This window comes from Lycorma delicatula, chromosome 4, assembly GCF_047948215.1.
Source record: "Lycorma delicatula isolate Av1 chromosome 4, ASM4794821v1, whole genome shotgun sequence".
NCBI classification, from domain to species: domain Eukaryota; kingdom Metazoa; phylum Arthropoda; class Insecta; order Hemiptera; family Fulgoridae; genus Lycorma; species Lycorma delicatula.
In genome coordinates this window covers 82,272,837-82,293,221 of record NC_134458.1, presented here as the reverse complement: position 1 = coordinate 82,293,221, position 20,385 = coordinate 82,272,837, and the positions used below count along the sequence as shown (strand labels likewise).

The following is a 20,385-nucleotide window of genomic DNA, read 5'->3' as shown; positions in this document are numbered from 1 at the left end:
TTGACAGTACTTTTATGATTTACATAGTTTCATAATTGGATTTATGAACCGGATGAAAAAAAAAATGTGAAGGAGAGATCCAAATTAAAACTTCTGGCAATTTCACCTGTCTGTTAGAAAAAGAATACATTTACTTTATATAAAACGTATTCATCATAGTACAGACCTTTTACTTGTTTGTTCAGCTGTTTGCTCTGAAGCATTTATATATATTTATAATAAAAACCCTTCTTTCCTTTACAACCCTATTTCCAACTTGTTAATTTAAATTATGAAATTATATTCATACCATAATTGTGTTAAATCACTTAGTTCTATGCAAGTACTGTTAGTATGAACTAAAATTTATTTTTTCAAATGGTTGCTATATTGAAACTAACCATTGGAAAAATATTTAATTCATAAACAGCAGTTAAAATTCTGTTTTTAAGTATACGTAAAAAATTTTCATTTTTATTTTTTTAATCTCTTAGTAAAGCTATGGATCATTGAAATTACAGTACTGTGAAAAGAGCATCTAAATTATGTTAATACCACAAATTTTCTTTAAATAAATTTCTCAAGAATCTTGTAAAAAAGAACAAACTTTAAGTAGAGTAAAACTTACCCCCCCCCCTGAGTGGTTCATGAAATATAACTCAAAGACATGCTTTTTCTTTAGTGAAGAATAAAACAATTATTTTAAGAATGATATAAAAAATAAAGTTAACAGCAATTTTTAAGCAGTTAATTTTATAAACTGGTACAAAAATTGAATGTTAGTAAAATTCTTGACGTCATTTTCTGCAATTTCCGATACTGATAATTTTTTTTGTAATTTTGTTCAAAAGATGTTAAATGTACTAAAATGTAATAATTCTAGTAAAATTTATTTTGTACAGTGTATGCTCCTTTTGAAGTTAAAGTAGTATTATTATAATATTAAATGGCAGTAACAAAATCCAGAAGTAAGTACCTACTTAAAACACCATCCTCTAATACCTATTACCAAGAAGTTTTAAGAAATGGTTGAAAAATTTCAATAAAATTTAAATTTGTATCACTAGCATTAACATTAATAAAAATATCTACTTTGATTTAAAAATAATATGTAAAATTTAGCATTCTTACTGAACCTGATAGGTTGAAAATCTTGATTCCTAAGATTTGATAGATTTTTCTTTGTAAATAAAATAACATAATATTGTAAATAGAAACAGAGGAGCACTATCACTGATCAGCTGACAGAACAATAATACAGTTTTTCTGGCAAAAAAATAATTTTTCATTTCCTAAATAATAAAAAAACTTATGTTTCTCAGTAGGTTAATATTTTTCAATAATATTAATGTAACAATGTAGCAAAATATTAAAACTGTAACTAATTTTCTAGACACCTACTGTATTTGATGCCTAGATTTTAAGTTGTGTTTCATCTGCTGATTGGATGTTGCATCGAAGAGATTGTTAAAAACATTAAACATTTTAATGATAATTTAAAGACATTTTAACTAAACCCAGCTGACCAAAGCAGTAATATTATCAATGAACAAACAGTTCATTATTGAATTCAGTATGTATGTATTGTGTGTGAACAATTATTGTCTCGGATTGATTTTAATTTCGGATGAGGATTAAGCATTGTTAGAGGATTACAAGAGTACATGAATGGCCATCATTGGCTGTTGGGTTCACCTCAAAATGGCTGCTAAATTAAATATTCTAACAATTGTTACATAATAACTGTGTAAGCTATCAAGTTTGTTCAAACGCACTAATATAACTACTAAAATGCATGAAGATTATATATATCAATCTTGTAAATCAAGTATAAGGCCCCAAAATGGCGGAAAAACTAACTTAATATTTGAAGAAAAAAACATTTATAATTTATATATATGTGTGCCACAAAACCCCCAAAACACAATAAATAAATTATATTAACTTAGCGTAGCATAACTAGAAGTTAGAGATGTTAACTTTGTTAGAAATTAATTAATAATTGAGAGAACATAATAATAATAATAATAATAATAATAATAATAATAATAATAATATTCAGGAATGTCTTAACTAGACTTTTCATTGATAACTGGTTTAAATATAAATTTTATCATTTATATTAATGCAGAAATTATTGCAATATTTTTTTTTTTTTTTTTTTTCAGTAAACAATGGTATCTATTATGACTTAATAAAAATAAAGTTATGCTTTTTCTGAAGTTTATTAAAAACAATTAGAATTAGGTACAGGTAAATGTTAAATATAGAGCTTGGCTAATAAATAATTTCTTATTAAAATAATTGATTTTGCTTATATATCATTCCTGTACCTTTTCAAGTCATGATATTTTTCCTTTTCAAATATTGATAAAAATAACAGAAGTCAAGGATACTGTGAAGGTTGAAGCTTGTAATTACATTTTTCCTTTTTTTCTTCTTAATTTATCGCATTATTATTTGTAAAGTAAATGGTTTACTTGTATTCTAAATAATCTTCAAGCTAATTCTGTAAATTGTTACTGAGATGTTGTAAACTTTTTTGTTTTAGAAATTATATAGTTTTGTCTGCATGAATTTTTCACTGCAGAACCAAAAGTACCTTTTCCATGTATAGTGTTAAAAAACTTAAGAGACTGTCAAGAAATTAAAAAAAAAGTTTTTTTTTTGTTCACAGAATATTACATTAAATTAAAATTATAATTTTAATATAGAATTTCAGTGTTTTTGTATTTAAATTTAATAGTTTATTTAAAAAGCCTATAAATAAATAATTTAAAAAAAAATTAAAATAGATGAATAAATGCGATTGCCCAATTCCAAAAACTCATCTGACTTGTTTAAATGTAGCTCTTAATCAGAATTAATATTGGTCGTGTAGAGGGCATAAATCATTCGATGTTGAAATACTTTGAAAAATGTTTACTTTATGATGCCATGTTTGTTTATAAAGTGAACTAAACTATTTATCACTAAAGAAAAAGATTGTCTTTGAAGAAATGTATCTTACAACCCACTTAAAGGAGTAAATGAACTTTACATTATACTAAATCTTGTATTTTTATGTACTATTAAGTTTCAGTTTCTTTAAAGGAAATCTGTTGGAATTAATGTAAATTATGCTTAAAAAATTATTCTGTTAGTGCAGTTTCAGTGTTATGTAATTTAATTAAGAGATTATACAAATATTAATATTCAGATATGTTTAAGCATTTGTATTTTAAAAATTTTACATGGTTCACTTTTCAATATGGTGGCCATTTAAAAAATTGTGCTGTCTGTTCTTTGTGAAGGTAGGACATTTTTTGTGCTGACTGTTTTAATGGTACTTTTATAGTATATACATGGTCTCATAATTTTAATTAATGCTCTTTCTGACAAATAAAGGGATTTGAATAGTATGTACCATAACCTTCCAAAAATAATATTTGCTAGGTAGAATGGAGCCAGATTAAAATTATAGAAAACTTTTATTGCTGTTTTACCTCTAATGCTTAGCTGTGAACTGAAAAACTGATTTCATGGTTTTGAAGTCTTAGTTACTAATGCCTTTAAATCTGATCCCTGTGATCAGTTTTCAGTCATCATACTTCAGAAACTGTTCAAAATAAGCTCTATATATCTATAATTAAGCTGTATCCTGTTTCAGAAATATGAAATTATATGCATTTAATCTGATCTCCGGTAAATGCATCTAAATTAATATCTGAAGATTGTTTATGATAAAGTGTGATGTATTGATTATCATTAACTGTATATGTAATGTATTTTAAAACCTTGAATATGTAATACCGTACATTCATGTGTTTTTAGGTAGTAATTACAAAGATCAGTAATCTTTTTTATCTAGCAATAATGATTAAGCTTTCAATGTCTGATTGTTTTTCTTTTCAAAATGTTGTGTTTCTAACACAGGCTCTTAGCTTTCAACTCTGTCCACTAATTTTATAAGATGTTTGACATTAAAAATCCTGGAAATGAAATTTTTACACTTTTAAACCACTTCTGTATTAGAAAATAGTTGATAGAAAGTTACAGAACATCTCTCCTACAACTTGTCAACACATTTGTAATTATCATTTTGTAATACCAGCAAATATCTAGTCATGATTTTTTTTTCATTTCTTAAAAAATATTGTAATCATAATTTTATAATTATCCCTAATGTAGCCCTTAAATTACATAAAGGATTTTTAGGGTATTTTTTTTTTATCAATATTGAAGACAGTTGAAATATATACTAAATGTGAAATTGAACTTTTAAATATCTCTAGCTAATACAGATTAGGGAAAGTACAAGTTCCACATTTTGAATTTTAATATTTAAAATTAATCCTCAAGAGAAAGTACCATAAAATCACTTGCAGGAAATGGGATGTTCCAGCTATAGATCCAACAACTTATTCCTTATCTCTCAAATGTTCATGATTGAAATCAAACTCTTTTGGTTTGTTTTGTTTTAAAACTTTATTTTGCTTTGTAGTTGTGTTTTAGATGCTTATTCAGCTATTTTCTAAATATTAAATAAAATTTTCTCATGTAGGAAAATTTTGAGTGTGATTAAAAACAGCTAAAATATTTTAGTTTTTCATTTTTTAGTTTCATCAATAACTGATTTTCTGTTCTTAAGACATGGGAAACTCTTTGTTTTTATATCTTGCCATAATGGTATCAAAATCTAGTATCAGAAACTGTAAAGAAAAAAGTACTGTAGTAAAGGACCGTCTTCATTGTGTATTCTTTGGTTACCACAAAAAATAAAGTATACCTTCTTACTGGTTTTTTTTTTTGCCTTCAACTCATGTTTCATGTATTGTGGATTTTTTCTAGATTAGACACATTTGCTTAAAAAATAGAGAGCTATCCATGACACATGACGTCATGTTTAACTATCTTTGTGTAGACTTTAATCATGTCCTAATTTTAACTTAGCCCATGTCCAGTTAAAATTGAGCAATTTTTTTAATGTTAATTTCTAATAGTCTATAACAGAAAATTAATTGTTTTTAATCTGTTTCAGATTTTCTAAAATGTATCAAATGTTTCTTTGTATTCAAGCTTTGTCAAATCTAGTATTCCTTCTGTTGGTACTTTTGTCCTCAATGACACAGGCTTTCTAACTTAAAAGTTTTTTAGTTATGTTTTCTTATGTAATAGTTCGTTTATATCATCTCATTGTACATTCTCGTCTCCTGTTACCATTTTTTTTCTTTTAGTGTATTCCATGGCATTTCAATATATTTAGTATTGCATTTTGATTACATATCAAATAAATTTACTACTACAGCATCATGGAAAATCTTTTCTTAAAGAGTTATAGGTATTTCATAGGAAAAAGATGTTTTTATACTGTGTTGAAAGCACAGTATAAAACTGTGCTCTAATAGATTTTCCCTATCAGTTAAGTATTTTAAAAAAAATTTCTAATGTTTGGTTTCAATATCAACTTATTGAAACTTATATTTTATTTCTATTTCAGCTCATTGAAGGTAGGAGATGTTTGTTGTAATAAACCATTTGTTTTAAATATAAGAGTACAAGAATAAGAGGTAGGTTGACCTGCCTGTTCATATCGACAAGGCTTCCTAAATTATGTTTGATGAGTTTTGCCAGGTCACTTATGCGATACTCTACCAGACCATTACTGCTGGCCACTTCTTCCATTTCTACATATTTTCTTCAAATTAATTGAAACTATTATAACATAGAAAAAGACAAGGTTTATTATGCTATAAAACTCAATTTTTTCCATCAAGTGAATTAGGGTATAATTAAACCCTTTAAAAAACATTAAAACCCTGTAAAAGATTTCTTTCAAGTGAGCTAAAGACTATAAAAGTAGGTACAGTAGGCTAATGTATATCAAATGTTGCCTATAATGTTCCACTGTATATTCAAATTTCAAAATCAATCTTCCAGTTGGCAATCATTCTATGAAAATGTATGTGTACATGCGCACAGGTGTGTGTGTATGTGTTATTTTGTATAATTTAGATTCTACTTATTTTAATGTAGAAAAAACTTAATAAAATTGGTTGCTGGTTTATTTTTGATTAATTTAAAAAATAAAGAGTAAGATTATGGTTTATCATAAAAATATATTTTAAATAAATAGGGGATAATTTTTATCATTACATTGTAACAATAAGATTGATTACTACAATTCTTTGAGCAGAATAGATCAGTAGGGTTTACTTTGAGTGCAAGTAAACGAGTAGACAACTTTTTTGATATATAATAATTTTGTGTACTAAATTGAAGCACTTGAGATTTATTTTCTTGTATATTATTGCTAATATTAAATTATACTGAAATATTTTTGCCAATGCAGCTCAGCCCTCTGGAAGTGGGAACAGTAAACCAGGTGAGCTTCTAACTGAAAATTTAAGAGTGGATTTTAGAAATTGTATTTTGGTTATATTTTATTTGACTGAGTATAATGAATTGATGATTTGAAGAAGTTAATTTTTTTTTTCATTTATTGTTGATTAATAAATTGTTTTCTTTTTGCAGTATTAAGTTTTCAAAAAAAAAGTTTGTAGTTTTTTTTTTTAATATTTTGCCTAAGTATGTCATAATTAATTATAACTCGCATGATTTGGATGGGCAATATACATTTTGTTGAATTTATTTATTTGTTTAATACTTATTACAGAGGTGGCTTTTTTAAATTTTAAATGGCAAGTAATTGAATAATCTCATTAAAGTTGCTTATATTTAATTAAATTAATTTACTTTGTGATACATATGGAGTGAATTTTATGCTATTTTTATTATATTACCATAACCTCTATTAGTAATCTTTAGTTGGATTCCGACATAAAATTTGCCTGTATAGCGTTAGTAAGTCTCATCAATATGGTTTTGTCTTTTACCATTTTATTATAATTTCCAGCTCTATCTATCCAGTAACAATAATAATAATAATAAGTATAAGAGATGTACTTAAGAGCTGAAACGAAAGGTTAGCAATCTTTTCTACAGCAAAAAAAAAAAAAAAAAAAAATTATTAATCAGTAATGCATGAACATGGAAGTTAGGTCACATTATTAATAACCCCACTGGGTTGGTCTAGTAGTGAATGCATCTTTGCATATTAGCTGATTTCGAAGTCAAGAGTTCTAAGGTTCAAATCCTAGTAAAGGCAGTTACATTTATACGGATTTGAACACTAGATTATGGATACCGGTAATTTTTCTTTGGTGGTTGGGTTTCAATTAACCATACATCTCAGAAATTGTTGACCTGAGACTGTACAAGACTACACTTCATTTACACTCATACATCTTCTGAAGTAATCCTGATGGTGGTTCCAGAGACTAAACAGAAAAAGAAAAAAGTCACATTATTAATAAATTTTGGTTCCTGATTTTAATGTGCTCAGTCATTCTGGTTATGTGCTGGTGAACATCACAATATTGTAATTGTGTGCATACATGCGCACGTGCACTTGAGCTTATCTCAATAGTATATTTGTAGTAATTACAATGTTGTGATTTATTTTTCATATCAGTTTGAAAAAACTTACATTGCATTGTTAATAAAATTAAATTGACCTAAATGCTTCCTCTTGCAATTATTGCATATAATTGTTTTGTCTTAGTACATTTGCTTGGTGTAGTAAAATGTTTTATTAAAATAATGTAAAGGGTTTGACATTCTGTTAATTAAAACATAATACTGTTTCTGAACTTTTTTTTAATTATATTTACATTAAAAATAGTTATCCATGGGAAAGTTTGTTTTTTTTTTTTTGCTTAAATTATTTCACTTCATACTACTTCTATATTTTGCTTATATAACGGGTTTATTTTATTAATCTATATGTTATTTAGTTATCGGGTGGGTTTTAACTATTATGAACTGATCAATTTGTCTTAAAAATTCAACATTTTCTGCTAAACATTAAGGTTTACTAGACTGTAATTTTTTTGTTGCTCAGATGTACTAAAAATAATAACAGTTATCTGCAACAGATAACTATTTATCTGGAACAGACCAGTAGAAGTAGTTTGAATAAATGAAAATTCACAGTCTGAAATCATATGATATTTAGGTACTTAATAAAACATGAGTATTTTTAATTTCACAAATGTCAGAAGCAAGGTGGAAAAAAGAGCACCTGAAAATTTGTATAATTTTGGCTATGTAACTATATCCTTGCTACATTTTTTGTTACATAACGAATTGATGCATGGTAGAATTACTGTGTACTTGACAGGGCTTTATGATCTGCAGATCTTAGCACATTCAATGTTGAATTTTTTTTCTCTACTTACCTGTTGTGCTGATTTAAAAAAAATAAATTATGTTAGTAGATAACACTATTATATGTAACTAGTTTTTCCCTATGATTATCGGAATTTTCATAGTATGTGATGACGCCATGTGTGCATTATCAGCAAGCAGCATATAAATGACGCCTACAGTTATGCAATCTGCCTGTTACCTTGCTTCTTGGCATATATTTTTCCATTTGTTCTTGGATATTATTCAATGGTTTTTAAAATGTATGTTTTAATACATTATCAGAGCAATGTTAGGCAGTCTCTGTAGGTTATAATTTACTGAAATTATCGATTAATTTCCTGAACAAAAGGTTTTTTATATATTTACACTGAAATTTTTTCTCTTCTGAGTATTAGTTTTTTGATTTGCAATAAAACTTATAAAAATGTTAGAAGATTAAGATGAAAATTAACATTTTCATCTTTTACAATATACATAGACTTACCATTAATTATGAGAAGATAGCTTTTATTAGAACACATAACTATGTTTTTGAAGATTACAAATTCATGAAAATTAGAATGATTGACAAAAATGTTACTAACTAATAAAGTTTGTCATAAGTGAAATATTTAAAATGCTTGTAAAAATGAACGCATATTGTTCTACACTTCACAAAATTTAGTGATGTTTTATCAATTTCTTTTAGTTATGAATTAGGGCCTAAAAAAAATCTAATCAAATTCATATTTAATAAAACTGTAACAAAACCATGAGTAATTTTATAAGTAAACTAGGCATTTTTATAATTTAATATGATAATTCCAATACTAAAACCTAATTTATTTTCAAAGAATTTTTAAAAAGAATTTGCAATTTTTTACAATTTCTTTTAGAATTATGGATTAGGGCCTAAAAAAATCATGTCAAAATCAAATTTCATAAAAGAATAACAAAACTACGATTAAGTAATTTTATAAGTAAACTAGATTTTTTATGATGATTTACTATGATACAACTCCAATATTAAAAAAGTAATTGTTTAGTTTCATTTATTTTCAAAGAATATTTAAAAAAGAAAAAAATAGTCTTAAATGTCTTTTATTACTATTAAGTTAATATTAGGCATTTTTAAAATAAATTGGTAAAATTATAACAAATAGAATTTACAAAAAAAAAAAAAATTTATATACTAACCTGATTTTCTGTAAAACAATCTCCAAGAAGTTGCAAAAACGATCTGTGTTGAACTAAGCCATATGAGTATAACACAACAGAAAAAGTAACAATAAACTACACAACCAAACCGAAGAATCCTTTCTCCATGCTAATACACAATAACAAAATTGTTACTGGTTGCTGAAAAAGAGTATGAGAATATAGAAGAATGCCTTACCCTTGATGCATAGGTGGCATCATGTGCATGGAGCAATTCCTTCTCTTATGATGCCACTATGGCATCATCAGCATTGAATGTATTAAGATTTGTTGAAAAAATATTAGAATTTTAATTATTTTTTGGCACAAACTCTTGTTTGAGGTTAGAATAGGAAGAGTAATGTACACAGCAGCTAATCAGGACCATTTCAATTGCTCTGTTTGATTAATAAAACGTATCATTTTACTGCTTTCAGTGTTAGTAATTCATGTAGTATTCATATATCTTTTATCTGTTTATTGTGATTTAAATCAAAAAAGATTCAATACATTTGAAGCAAGTAAAGAATATTGCTGAACTAATATCTAGGTAAATGCTGTGATCCCTTGGTTTATTTTCTGCTATTTTTTTGGAAAAATACCTTTAATTGAAGTTGTAAGTTCTAATACTTATTTGAAATTCATAAGTAATAAGGTAGTGCACTTGAAGTTTTCATAAATATAAAAAAAAATTACTTTCTGTAAGTTTATTTAATTTAAAATTACTAACTTTCTCCTAGTATGTTGTGAAATATAATTTATTGCCTCAGTATTTTTATGAAACAAAGACTATTTTATTGTATTTAAAAAATATATTTCATGGAATAATCTGTTATTTACAGTATTAATCAAACTGTTAATGAACCATTAACAAACTGTTTAGTTGTTTTTGCTATTTTTACATTAGTTTTGATCTAATATAATATTGTAGCAGATTTTAGTGGTTAAAAAATTCAGATTTTATTTCTTCAATTTTAATTTCCCAAATTTTGATTATTTTTACCTAGGTGTGTATAGATATAATAACACCATCTGATGATGAACCTATTGGCTTATTTTGACAGCTACAACTGTCCTGAAAATTTTGAGCTAACACATAAAGATATATGTGCTCCTCCTTCTATTTTTTATGTAAAAATGTTGATGTAGCTCACCATATTAAATTTTATACCAAGAAATAAAATTTATCATATTCCTTAATTATCCCCTATATATGTACATTGATTTCAAGAAATATAAATGCTTTATTCTCTTCACTACTGTTTTTGGGGCAATAATGGAATGATTTATATGACAGTGATCAGTACTATTTTTCTTTGTTGATAATAAAACAAAAATTTTATTCAAACAAAATAATTTTTTTTTCATTACAACTTTGTTTTATTTTTGTAAATTGGTTCAAAACTTTTTTATTTTATGTAATTTAAGAAAAATTCCTGTTTAAAAAGATTTACCTTGAATTGAGAAATATTATTTGTACACAGATTCTCAACAATTTGCAGTAGTAAGTTTATTATGTGAGAAGGTTTCACCTGATAAAAAAGTACCTGTTTATAGGCATGTATAAACATGAGGGAAAATTCTTAACATGGCCCAGCATTAACTGGAGAAATTTAAGAGTGAATTGCTTAATAGGTTTGACATGTAAAATTTATTTTTTAATCTTATGAAGGCTTAATTTTTCTTGTTTTATAAGTTTTCTTGGCTTAGTTTCCATTTGCTGTCCCAAGCAGTTAAAAATCTATTTATTGTCTTACTATAGCAAATAACGGAAACCACTTTGGTATTTTTGGCATTTTTTATGGCTTTAAGAGAAGTGATAGTGCTTTATTTTTTGCTTTTGATGTAAAATAACTTGTTTCAAAAAGGTAAAAGAACGTTTAGCAAACCTGGGTAAATAGTGCTTTACTGTATTTTATGAAAAATGATTCATGTTTGTATTTGCTTGTGTGTCTATATTAAAAATGTGAAGTAATCATATTTATTGTGATAATAGGTAAAAAAAATTAACAGTGGATTTATTCTTTGAAGTAAGACCACTTCAGCCTTGTAATTTCTTTGCATGTAATCTGCTTTGTAAGTTAAGCTTACTCTTCACAAAGCTTACTAGCTGTTAATTAATTGCAAATGTTTGTTTGCGATAATTGTTAGTGGGTATATTTTCCATATGCATATACATATTTATTTATTTATTTTTTCTAAAGTCAATACTGATAAGATCCATATTCCTCTGTACCAATATATTGTATTTTTTCTAATCAAAAACCAACTTGAAACCCAAGTACAGAATTGCAAAGTAAATGAAATGACACTTAACTTATTTTTCTTTTCTTTATTCCAATAGCACTTTCGTGGGATCCCGCATCATCATTTGTATACAAATTATATGAAATTACATAACGAAACATAATTTTTTTTAAAGAAAAAATTAGAAATGTTTTTTAGAAAAAAAATGATTAAAATTACTATAATATATAGAAAACATGAATTCAATTAAATAAAATAATTACATATATTAAATATGTTGTCAATTGAGAATAAAAATTTAAAATTAAATTTAAAAATAAGAATAAGTAACTTAATAATAAGTAATGTAATAAATAACTTTAACTTTAAGAATAATCTAACATTGGCTGGCCAGGTTAAATGGTATAAATCTTGTAATTATTTTATTTTTAAAGGTAATTTAAAATTTTAATTCTTAGTTGACGTCATATTTAAATATATATAATTATTTTATTTAATTGACTTCATAGTTTTTGAATATGATAGTAATTTTAGTATTTCAATTTTTTCTAAAAAAAAATTATGTTTTGATATGTAATTTTATATAATTTCTATATAACTGATGATGCAAGATCCGATGAAAGTGCTATTGGAATAAAGAAAAGAAAAGTAAGGTAAGTATCATTTCATTTACCTTGTAATTCTGTACTTGGGTTGTTCAAGTTAAAATCTATACATATATATTTTTAAGTTGTATTAAATAAACCATCTAGTAGAGAATATTGAGATAAAACATATCTTACCTTAATTTTTCATGAAAGTACTTTTGTGGGATCCCACACCCTCAGTCATGATTGAAATAATTCCATTATTGCATAGTAAAATAAAAATATTAAAATATGAAAATTGCGTATCATTTTAAATGAGTGCTTCTGTCTCTTGCAGTTTTTATAAGAATGTCATGCAATGGTTTACTGAATTGAAATTTTATTTATATGTATATGTGTAATATTTTTCTGATATATTTAATTTTGTCATCTTTATTAATTTGTAATATTTTAAGTTTTAGAGTTAATATCAGAAATAGAATTCTTATTGTTTATTAGATGGCCTGCCATACTAGATAAACCTAATTTTCTTTTTGTAGATTTTTTAAAGATCTGTATGTTTTTCTTATATAAATTCCATTACAATCATTACATTTAATTTTATAAATTTTACGCAGGTTGTGTATTTTATTATTATTTTGTTTTTTAAATATTTTATTATTTGATTGCTAGGTTTGTATGGTGGTTTAAAATTTCTTTATTGTAAGTTTTAGTAACGTTTTCAATGATATTATAGTGTATAAATATTTTATGTACATTTTTTCATTCTTTTGTGTCTTATTGAGTACTGGTTATAAGGTAGTTATTATTATGTTTTGTTAGTTGTTTTTTTATATTTCTGATATTAACTCAAATTTAGAAATATTAGAAATTAATAAAGATGTTAAAATTAAATGTATTAAAAAACATTACACATATAAATACAAACAAAATTTCAATTTGACAAAACCATCAGACAGTGTTTGAGGGAGTTGTTCTTATAAGAAATGCAACAGATAACAGCACTCATTTAAATTAATATGTAATTTTCATTATCTTAATACTTTTATTGTATTACGTAATAACAGAATTATTTTAATCATGACTGAGGTTTCGGGATACCGCAAAAGTACTTCCATGAAAAATTAAGGTAAGATGTCTTATCTCAATATTCTGTAGTGGGTGGTTTATTTAATAGAATTTAAATATAATTTAACAGTACAGAGAAATAAAATGAATCTTAAAAAAATTAATTTCAGTAAAATAATATTTATATATATATATATATATATGAAAGTTGTTATAAATTTGAATTTGGGAACATTACCTATCTAGATTAAAAGTTTGTTGTGGTACTTTTTTTTCAGGTGTGTTTTTTGTTGTACTGTAATTTCTGTCTAAAGGTTTTTTTCTGGTAATTAATGAAAAACTTAGTTAAATGAAGAATTTATTATTTTATATCACCCTATTTATTGAGAGAGAGGTGTCCTAAACAGTATCACTCACTAAATGCTGCAATTTTAGTTCTTGAAAAATTTTGTTAACTGTGTTATTAGGTAGTTCATTTTCTAATCCAGTTAATGAAAACTGTGTTTACTAGAAAACATTATTTTATAATTCTTAAGCAACAACTGTTCCTCTGTTCTTTTTTATAACTGATTTAATCGAACCCTTTTTTATAATGTAATGAAACATTCAGTGATGCCAAAACCACTGAGAGATTTCATATTTATATTTTCATTGTTTCTTTAATGGAAATTTTTTCACCCGTTAAAGTTAAAATTACATGCCATCTTGTATACATGATTTTCTAACATGAGTATCATGTCAGGTTGTAGGCAGTCTGACATGAGATTCTAATTCTGTAAAAAAATTATAACTATTTTCTAGAATCATTTCATGCCATACTTATTAGTAAAAGGATTAAAGTAATTTCTGTACCTTTTTCATTGAACTAAGTGTACTGTTGTACCTCAGAAAGACAACCATATCCTGTGCTTGTTACTAAGAAAAGTTGCAAAGTTGCGGGGGCAGTACTTGTTTTATACCATTTTTATACCTCTCTTTTTATTATTACAAAGGAGTCAGAAAATGTAGTTCTTACACAATTGCTTGTAAGATATTATAAGTAGCAAGATGACTCGAGTAGAAATAACAAGTGTAGAAGATGAAAAGTGGTAGTTCTTTTTTAATTGTTTTGGTAAAAGTGATACATTTAAAGCTTTTGATTTGTTCAGTACAACTATCATCTAGTAAACAAAACCTAGACTACACCAGAGAGGTGTCCAGCACCAAATTTTATGGGTAATGACACTAGTTACTTTCCCCTTAGATGGTTTAATCTTTTATTTTGTATAACTATGACTAAATATTAATAGCTTTTTAAGTATTACACTGTAGCATGCAAATTAATTTGAATACAAATGTTATGTAATAAAAAATAACTTTATTTAGAAAAAAAAATCACATAACTACGATTTGTGAATTTGTTAATGTGTCCTTTATTCTTAATCACTTCATGTACACAATTTGACATTGATTCAACAAGTGTACTAGACATTTTTTTGATTTCTTCATCATGAAACCATACTGATATTCCTTTAAGGAGGTCAATTTTTATGGTACAGTTCATTTTTGAAAGGCTTTTGTTTACTATTGCCCAATTGGGTTTAAGTCTTAGGAGTTGTTTGGCCACGGAAGTGCTTTTATGTTTTGTTTTTTGAAGACTTTTCCCACTTTTAGTCAGTATGGCATGACGCCAAATCTTGCTGGAACATTCCATTGCCTTGTGTGAATTTGTTTTGAAGTTGTGTCACAACCCTTTCCTTCAGAATCTTGATATTTCCATCACTTTTCAAGATACCATGTACTGGAAGTAATGAATAAGAGCCTTTAGATCTGAAACAATCCCAAAACATTTTTTTGGGGGTGTGTAACTGATTGTTGGGTATGAGCCAGTGCTGTATTTCCATCTTTTTTTTCTCCTGTTTAGCCTCCGTGAATCACCGTCAGGTATTACTTCATAGGATAAATGAGGATGATATGTATGAGTGTAAGTGAAGTGTAGTCTTGTACAGTCTCAGGTCGACCATTTCTGAGATGTGTGGTTAACTGAAACCCAACTACCAAAGAACACTGGTATCCACGATCTAGTATTTAAATCTGTATAAACGTAACTGTCTTTACTACAATTTGAACATTGGAACTCTTGACTTCATAATCAGCTGATTTGTGAAGATGCGTTCACCACTAGACCAACCCAGTTGGTTGATTTATTTCCATCTGATGCTTTTCTAATGTATGGAATCCTTTGCCCCTGAACATAAAAATATGACTCGTCAGAAAACAACATTTTTCCAGTCTTCTTTTGTTCAGTTAGCATGTGTTTTGGCTCACAATAGCCTTTTTTTGAACATTGCTGGTGTTAAAATATGCTTTTTAGCCGGCCGATGAGCTTTCTGTCTAGACGTAAGATGTCAGCGTTTAACTGTGGTCACATATAATTTGTTCCACTGGTTGCTACTTACTAATTATTGATTTAAGTCCACAGCAGATAATCTTAGATCAAGTTTACTTTTTCTCATTAATAACTGATACTGTGCTGTGTTAGAGTAGTATTTCTTATACGGACACATTTGCCTTTCCTTTAAGGTGAAAAGGAACCAGTTTCTTAAAATTGTTTTAAAATGGCATTTACTGCCCCTAGTCCAACACCACACTCAAAAGCTATTTGTTGTTGTGTCATATTGATATCAGAAATAGAAACAATTTTTGAATACTTTACTGGAGTTATGTCCATTATCATATAATCAAGATACGCAGAACAAAAAATACAAAAATATGATTTTGTGATAAAAAATGTAATAAACTTTCACAAAGCATTATTTATGACATGAAAATTACCAAATAACCAAAAAAACAGTAACCTCACATTATACAGACAACTTAAAGAATGGATGTGGTCAAGCAGTGTATCTACAATCTAGAGATGTTTCTTTCATATTCAAAGCACTGACAGGTCAGACATGAAGCTGTCAGCATGTCTATTGTGAAATAAAAGAAATACTAAAAAATTGTTTATGGAAAGAAGTTATTTAATAGATAAAATGGTATTACATACTTGAAAATTTTGTTGTACGTTTAATTACGACAAATAAAAATATTTTCAGTGATCTGGTGTAATTAAACTAGCAATTTAGTACTAATCATTACATCCAATTTCAATAGGGTGTGATATTTAAAGGGTTAAATATAAGTATTCTGTATTATCTAGGTAGGCCAGTTAATTCTTAGTTTTTGATTTAGTACTGTACTAGTTTCTCCTTTAGCACTCAAAGATATTTTTAAAATAAAAAGTTAAAAATTTTTTTAGATTAAAAGAAAAATTTTTAATCAGTGTGCATCAAAGTTGAATTAAGGTTGCTTCTAGTTGGTAATTCTATTTTAGACTAAATTTAGATTAATTTAATAATTTTTTTTAGCCATAATCTCTTTATTTTAATGAAGAAAAATTCTTAGAAAGAAAAGTTAAGCGATTCATCGTAGAACTTGAACAATAAGTATGTCACAAAAGAAAAGCTTGTTCTATATCTAATGAATTATTCAATGGAAAAAAATTGGGTTTCAAACTAGTAAAACCTGTTCTTTTCAGTGTTATCAATTTCAGTGGGACACTTGTAAATATTTTAAAACAGTGTATTTTTTGGTATTTAAAAAACATATTTTTCTTATTGTCAATTTCAAGAAGAAGGTTGCCAGTAAAAAAGTGGTTATTTCAGCTCTCACTAAATATAATAGATTTTCTTTCTTTATTTAAGACTGTTAACAGTACAGTCAGTAGTTTCATAATGCAATTAAACAGGATGGAAAGAAGATTGTGAAGAAGAGATAAAGCCCATGAGCATTAGAATCTCTTCCATTTGTTAGAAAAGAATACAGCTGTTTCATGTGAATGTATAGTATACGACAGTCATACTTTTGTTTAGTTTCATTATTTAGCATCATAAAACCATTGTACTCCTTTCTGATAAAGGTTGTGATTGCTAGCATTTTTAATGGAAATCGCTTTTTCCTTTACAGTTCTTTTTCCATTCTGTTATGAAATGAAATTATGAGTCTATAAAACAGGGTCCGGCATATAAATCTGATGATTGTGTAGTAATTGTTATGTTGGCACCACTGTCAATGAGAAGGCGGGAGTGTTGTACATAGACAGATCTGTTCATGCTATTTCAGTAGCCAATATGTCGTGGTCGGGTGAACAATGAGCGTTTGTGATTGAAGCCTATTTTAAAAATAATGACTGTTATTGTAACACAACATTTATTTCGCATACATTTCAATTTAAATTGACACGTGTCTGTTCCTAGTAGGAATAGGATATTGTTGTGAGTGAAGAATTTTAGGAACACATTGTCTGCTTTAAAAATGAAACCAACAGGACAAAAACAGACTGTGAGAACGCCTGAAAACATTAATGCTGTAAGGTTAGCTGTTACTCGGTCTCCACGACGTTCAGCAGCGAGACATGCTGCTGCGCTAGCCATTTCTGATTGAAGTGTACGACGAATTCTTCATGCTGACCTGAAATTCCATCCGTATAAGGTGATGTTAGTGTAGCAACTTAATACAAATGATTGGGTGTCTCGCAAAGCAGCTTGCGAGGTCATCCTCGAAAATGTCCATCAGGATGCCATTATTCTTTTAAGTGACAAGGCACATTTTCATCTGTCAGGATTTGTGAATAAACAAAATTACCATAATTAACAAAATTTGCATAATCCACGGCAAATGAATGAAAAACCACTTCACAGTCAATATGTTACAGTGTGGTGTGCGGTTTCAAAGTTCGGCATAATTAGCCCATATTTTTTTGAGGAGTTAAATCGCAGAGTAACAGTAACATCTCATCGATACGTAAACATGTTGAATGAATTTCTGCGACCGAAATTGAATGACTTTCAAGGACATGAAATTTGGTTTCAATATGATGGTGCCACCGCCCATACGATGAGAATCGCAATGGATGTTCTGCGAGAAACCGATTTGATTTCCCGATATGGCGACATTCCTGAGCCAGCGCATTCACCTGATCTGGCTGTTTTTGATTTTTTTCTGGGAGGTATCTCAAACATAAAGTCTTCAGTAGTCGACCACAGTCAATTGCAGAACTCAAGGAGGCCATTCAACGAGAAATTGAAGCAGTTCCACAAGTGATGTTTGAGCAAGCAATGTCAAATTTTAGAATGAGGTTAAGTGAGTGTGTGAGGAGTAATGGAAAACATTTGGACGACATAATATTCAAATAAAAAAAATCTATGTAAGTAATTCACTATAAATTGCAAAAATTGATCTTTAATTTGTTATATTAAATGTTTTAATAGTATGAAACATAGTTTAATTATTATTTCTCAAAAATCGTCAAGTTTATATGCCGGACCCTGTAGTATTGTTAAAACATAAGGTAAGGTTCAGTGTAAAAGAATTTACCATTTTTATTTAGTTCCAGAAAAAAAAGTATTTTAAAAAATTGCTGCTACATTGAAACATACCTTCAGAAAAACGTTTTTTTAAAAATATAATCTGTTAAAAGTGTTGAAGAAGCTGTGTCACTGAAAAAGATGTTGCAAAAAAGTACTGTTTTTATGATTTGTTTCAAGGAGTCATAGGAATTTTCCATTATTCTTATAGGCTTTTGTTTTTTTAAATATTGAAACTAACAACAATAACTCGAAATGGATCAAGATCTAATGCATAATGAAACTCAATGTTTTTCATCAAGTGATTTGTAAGATCAAAAGCAAGCTTTTTTACTATGCATACTGCTCTGTTTTTTTGTTTTTTTAAAAACTAAAATGGTAGGATTCTGTCTGCAGTTAAATTAACAAAATACAAAAATTTCCTTTTCCAGAATATTGTTATTCAAAAATTAATTTTATCTTAAAAGATCCACACTTAGATATGTTGATAATATTTTGTTGTTATGATAAAAATGGATATTTTTATTTAGGTTTTGAAGTTTATCATGTCTCATTTATATATTGTTGTATCTTGAATTGTCCGTATTTTTTATAACAGTGGAAAGGAAGAAATAAAAAAAATGTATAATGCTTGAAACTATTATTTTGTTTAAAGTTCTTTGGTACTGTAGAATCTGTATTCCAGTCTGTAGTCATCTAGGCAGACTATTAGATCATCATGTAGTGAACATAAATTAGTTATTACTATTTATAATATTTAGTTTTAAGGTTTTTGATGAGCTCAATTAGTAAAGTTTAATGTTCTTTATGACCTAAGAATGTATATATATTGTAAGTTGTTTTCCTACTGTAGTTAATGGTAATAGTTATTTAATTTTATCATTATTGTTAATGCCAGTTATTAAAAATTCATTTCATTTTTTCTTTATAGTTCTTTTGCAAATTAATTTTTTATCATATGGGAGTAGTTATATATTGCATGCATAATTGAATGTTGCTCGATTTATTTGGTACTGAATTGCTGCTATCATTTCTATTGCATTTGTTTATTTAAATTAATTTAATGAAGTATTGTGTGGTTGCAAAATCATAAAATATTTGTAATTTCTTATTATTTTGGATTATTTTTTCCAACATGAGGGAATTCAATTTAATCTTGCAGAGATTGTCTGGTTTTAATGAGTATATTTTTTTGTAAATTTGTTAGTGAATCTGTACTGAAGTTTTAGTGTACATCATTATTTTGTGCTGAGTTTTGTAAGTCTGTGAAATTACGAGTGTGAAATTATTTTTTTTTAATATGCCTGTTAATAAAAGAACAATAGGTATGAGATAGATTTTTCTGACAAAGAAAGGATTACTTTTATTGAAGTTAAATTAATTAAGAAAATCATCATGACCCTTTATGAAAATCTGAAAATTATTTTAAGTAGTCTATTTTAAAGTTTACATTCGGTACAGTTTCCCTGTATTAATGTAATTTTTTTCTGTATTGATGTGATATGATCTGAAAAAACCATGAAAATTGTGAAAACCATAACTACCATTCTAATAAACCTTTGTTAGAAATTAATAAAGTTTTCCAACTCTGTATTATTTTTCTTTGTTTGCAGAGTAAAAATTTTCCAAGGGTATTTATTAGTTGATCGCACAATAACATCATATAATATTGGCATGTTTCAAAGTAT

At 27.0% G+C, this 20,385-nt stretch overlaps 1 protein-coding gene across 5 annotated transcripts in view; it reads left to right on the top strand.

The window, feature by feature from the left end:
• PIP5K59B (Phosphatidylinositol 4-phosphate 5-kinase 59B) overlaps positions 1 to 20,385 on the top strand; it is a 220,564-nt gene that overhangs the window by 71,763 nt on the left and 128,416 nt on the right. For 3 of the 5 annotated variants that reach the window (XM_075363436.1, XM_075363437.1, XM_075363440.1), the window contains exon 16: positions 6,311 to 6,343. The exons of the other annotated variants lie outside the window; for them this stretch is intronic. In XM_075363436.1, coding sequence (XP_075219551.1) covers positions 6,311 to 6,343 — 33 coding nt within the window. The remainder of the gene's footprint in view (positions 1 to 6,310; positions 6,344 to 20,385) is intronic. 5 annotated transcript variants of the gene reach the window in all.